At 47.3% G+C, this 2,819-nt stretch overlaps 1 protein-coding gene across 1 annotated transcript; it reads right to left on the minus strand.

Annotated features, from left to right (window-relative positions):
• Positions 1-281: 281 nt before the first annotated feature.
• Positions 282-2,011, minus strand: LOC115506773 (centromere protein V-like protein 1). The gene is given in 5 exon segments (XM_036064357.1): positions 282-460; positions 463-649; positions 651-958; positions 961-1,128; positions 1,984-2,011. Coding segments are annotated over 5 exon segments (855 nt in total). The 3' UTR covers positions 282-296.
• Positions 2,012-2,819: the final 808 nt, after the last annotated feature.

Consider the following 2,819-nt stretch of genomic DNA (forward strand, 5'->3'; position numbering starts at 1 on the left):
TTATGCAAGGCGACCTGCAAAGGTAGAGACACTGCTTGCTGACTGGATTGGAAGATTAGGGCTGTTCACAGACACATGTGTGCTCAGTTTTTTGATTATAAGCAAGCCCGTTGAAACACACTGAGAGGGAAGGGGTGGAAGCTTGGCGCGACATCACGGGTTCCCCAGTCCAGAAACGACCTCTTTCATACAGTAATTCCTTCACAAGCACTGAGGTGGCCCCCTCGAAGGGCACCGGGCACGTTTCAGGCGGGTGGCGGCCCCAGTCAATGCTCCTCTACAGGAGAGGCAGGGGCTCACTCGGGAGACGCGTTCTGGATGGCCTTGAGCTCCTTCGTGGCCTCCTCCCCCCAGTTGCCACCGTCGACCTCCTCGATGACCACACTGCGCACGGTGCCCGCGTCCAGGCAGTGCGGGGCGACGCCGTAAACCCCGGGGTCAGAGACAGACGCGTGGAACTCTGCACCCCGCACCTGCTGCAGAAGCTGTGCAGCGCCGGGTGCGTGTGGGATCGGTACGTGACGATGCTCTCGGCGCCCAGCAGGAGAGTGAAGCGCGAGGCCGGGACGAGGAAGTGCCGGTGCTGCTTCTTCCTGCACAGCCTGCAGCTGCAATCCACCACGCGCAGGTCTGCGGGGGCCCAGACGGCCGAAGCGGACCGCGCCGCAGTGGCAGCCGCCGGTGTGGTACACCAGGCCCGGGTACTCGAAGGTGTCCAGCAGGAACTTGGCGGCGCCCTCGCAGCTGAGGCCCCGCCGCTTCCTGAACGTCTCCCAGCGTTCCCGCTGAGCGCCCAGGTCCATCTCGCCCGGGGACGCGGCGGGCGCCGGCGGCTTCGGGGCTGGTAGCGGGCCTCCGGAGGCTGCCTCCCGGGCTCGCCGCCACCAGCGCTTCCGCCCGCAACCTTGCGGAATCCCGCGGGCGGCCGCCGGCTTCCTCCCCGCCGCGTGGCTCCCCCGCGGACTTGGAAAGGGGGGCGCCGCGCGCCCATGACCGCGATGGCTGCGCAGGCTTCGGCGGGATCCCCGGGCCGTTTTTGCCCCTGCAGCTGCTGGGTGTTTGCGCCGTTTCTCACTCTGCCCCATGGCGCCTGCAGCCTTTCAAGCGCGTGCCCACTGCCCTCGTTTCCTAGTAAGTTACCGAGCAGAGCAGCCTCATTGCATCAGCCTGATTGGCCACTTGTTGAATATGTGTAGAGACCCTTCCTTTGACCCTATCAAAACAGCCTTTACTGGCCTGAATTTCAGTCAAAGGCAATTATTGACTGAGCACCTGCTGGGCACCAGGTACTGTACTGGACTCTGAGGATATAGAGATGCATTAGGCTCTCTAAAGCACCTACAATCTTTTAGGGTCAGTTATACAAAAATATAAAAACCAAAATAGTGTGGTGCTTGCTCTGGCAGAGGTAGGAACAGAGGTCTCTGGAAGGCAGAGAAAGATCAAGATCCATACTTACAGGAGGGGTGGATTGGAGGGATCAAAAAAGACTCCTCCTGGAGGATTGATTCTTTTATTGTTATGTATGCTTTATTTTGATCTCTGCTAACTTTCTCTGTGATGAAGTCTACTTTATGTAATTAAAACAGCTACAACTGGTTTTTAATTAATGTTTGCATGATATGACATTTTCCATTCTTTTTACATTTAATTTACCTATATTATCGAAATTGAAGTGATTTTCATATAAACGTTGTATGCTTAGTTGTGTGTCTTCCAGATACTGCTAATCTATTTTAATTAACAGTCAATTTAAATTTTGGTAAGTATTGATATGCTAGTGTTTATGTCTACCAATTTATTTTTTTTTCTTTTGTTTTCTGTATATCTCATTCAACTGTTCCTCCTTTCTTGCCTTTCTATGCCTTACTTTAAACACTACAGGATTACATCTTGATTTTTTTATAGTATTTTTGAGTGTTTTGCTTTGTAAAGTTTTCTCATTGGTTGATCTGGGATTTACAATATACATATGTGACTTACCACAGTCTACTGATAGAAGCTTCATCATTTCCACTGAAATGTGGAAACCTCACTCCAATTTAGGTCCCTTTACTTTTCCTACTGTTAAACAAAATTGCCTAGATTATCAGATGCTTTTATGATTTTTTGTTTTAATCATGTGATGTGATTTCTCCAACTCATGAGCTTATTATATGTCGCATATGTATGTTCTTTCTACTACACTTTCTTTCTGATGCCCCCAGAAGTCTTCCTTTATCATTTCTTTTCTGCTTTAAGCACCTACTCTAAGTATTCTCTCAGCATACCTCTGCTAGTAACAAATTCTCTTCGTTTTCCTTTGCCTTAGAATGACTTGTTTTCTGCTTCATCCATTAAAGATAGTATTAGTGGATACAAAACTCATGGTTCACAGCACTATTTTGAACAGTTAAAAAATATCAGGACACTTCTTAATACCCCTCATTATTCAGATGAGAAATTTACTATCAGGAATATTGGTGTTTATCTATAATCAATGTGTCATTGTAACTGCTTTCTGTGTTGTTGTCTTTAGTTATAAAAGATTGCCTCTGATGTATTTTGGCATAGATTTAATTGGGTTATGCTGTTCACTTATATTTAGACTCTCTGGGATTATATTTTTCACCAAATTTTTGACATTTTAAGTTATTCATATTATAATTTTTCAATTCCACTTTCTTTTTCTGGAACTCGGACCATATGGAATTTTAGAACTTTTGTTATTATCCTAAATTCTCTGAGGAAGGATCCACTTGCTCTCTCTCTCCTCTCTCTCTCTTTAATCTATTACTTCTCTCTTGCTCAATTGGGTCAATTCTATTAATCAATGCTCG

This window comes from Lynx canadensis, chromosome X (genome assembly GCF_007474595.2).
Source record: "Lynx canadensis isolate LIC74 chromosome X, mLynCan4.pri.v2, whole genome shotgun sequence".
Classification (NCBI taxonomy): Eukaryota; Metazoa; Chordata; class Mammalia; order Carnivora; family Felidae; genus Lynx; species Lynx canadensis.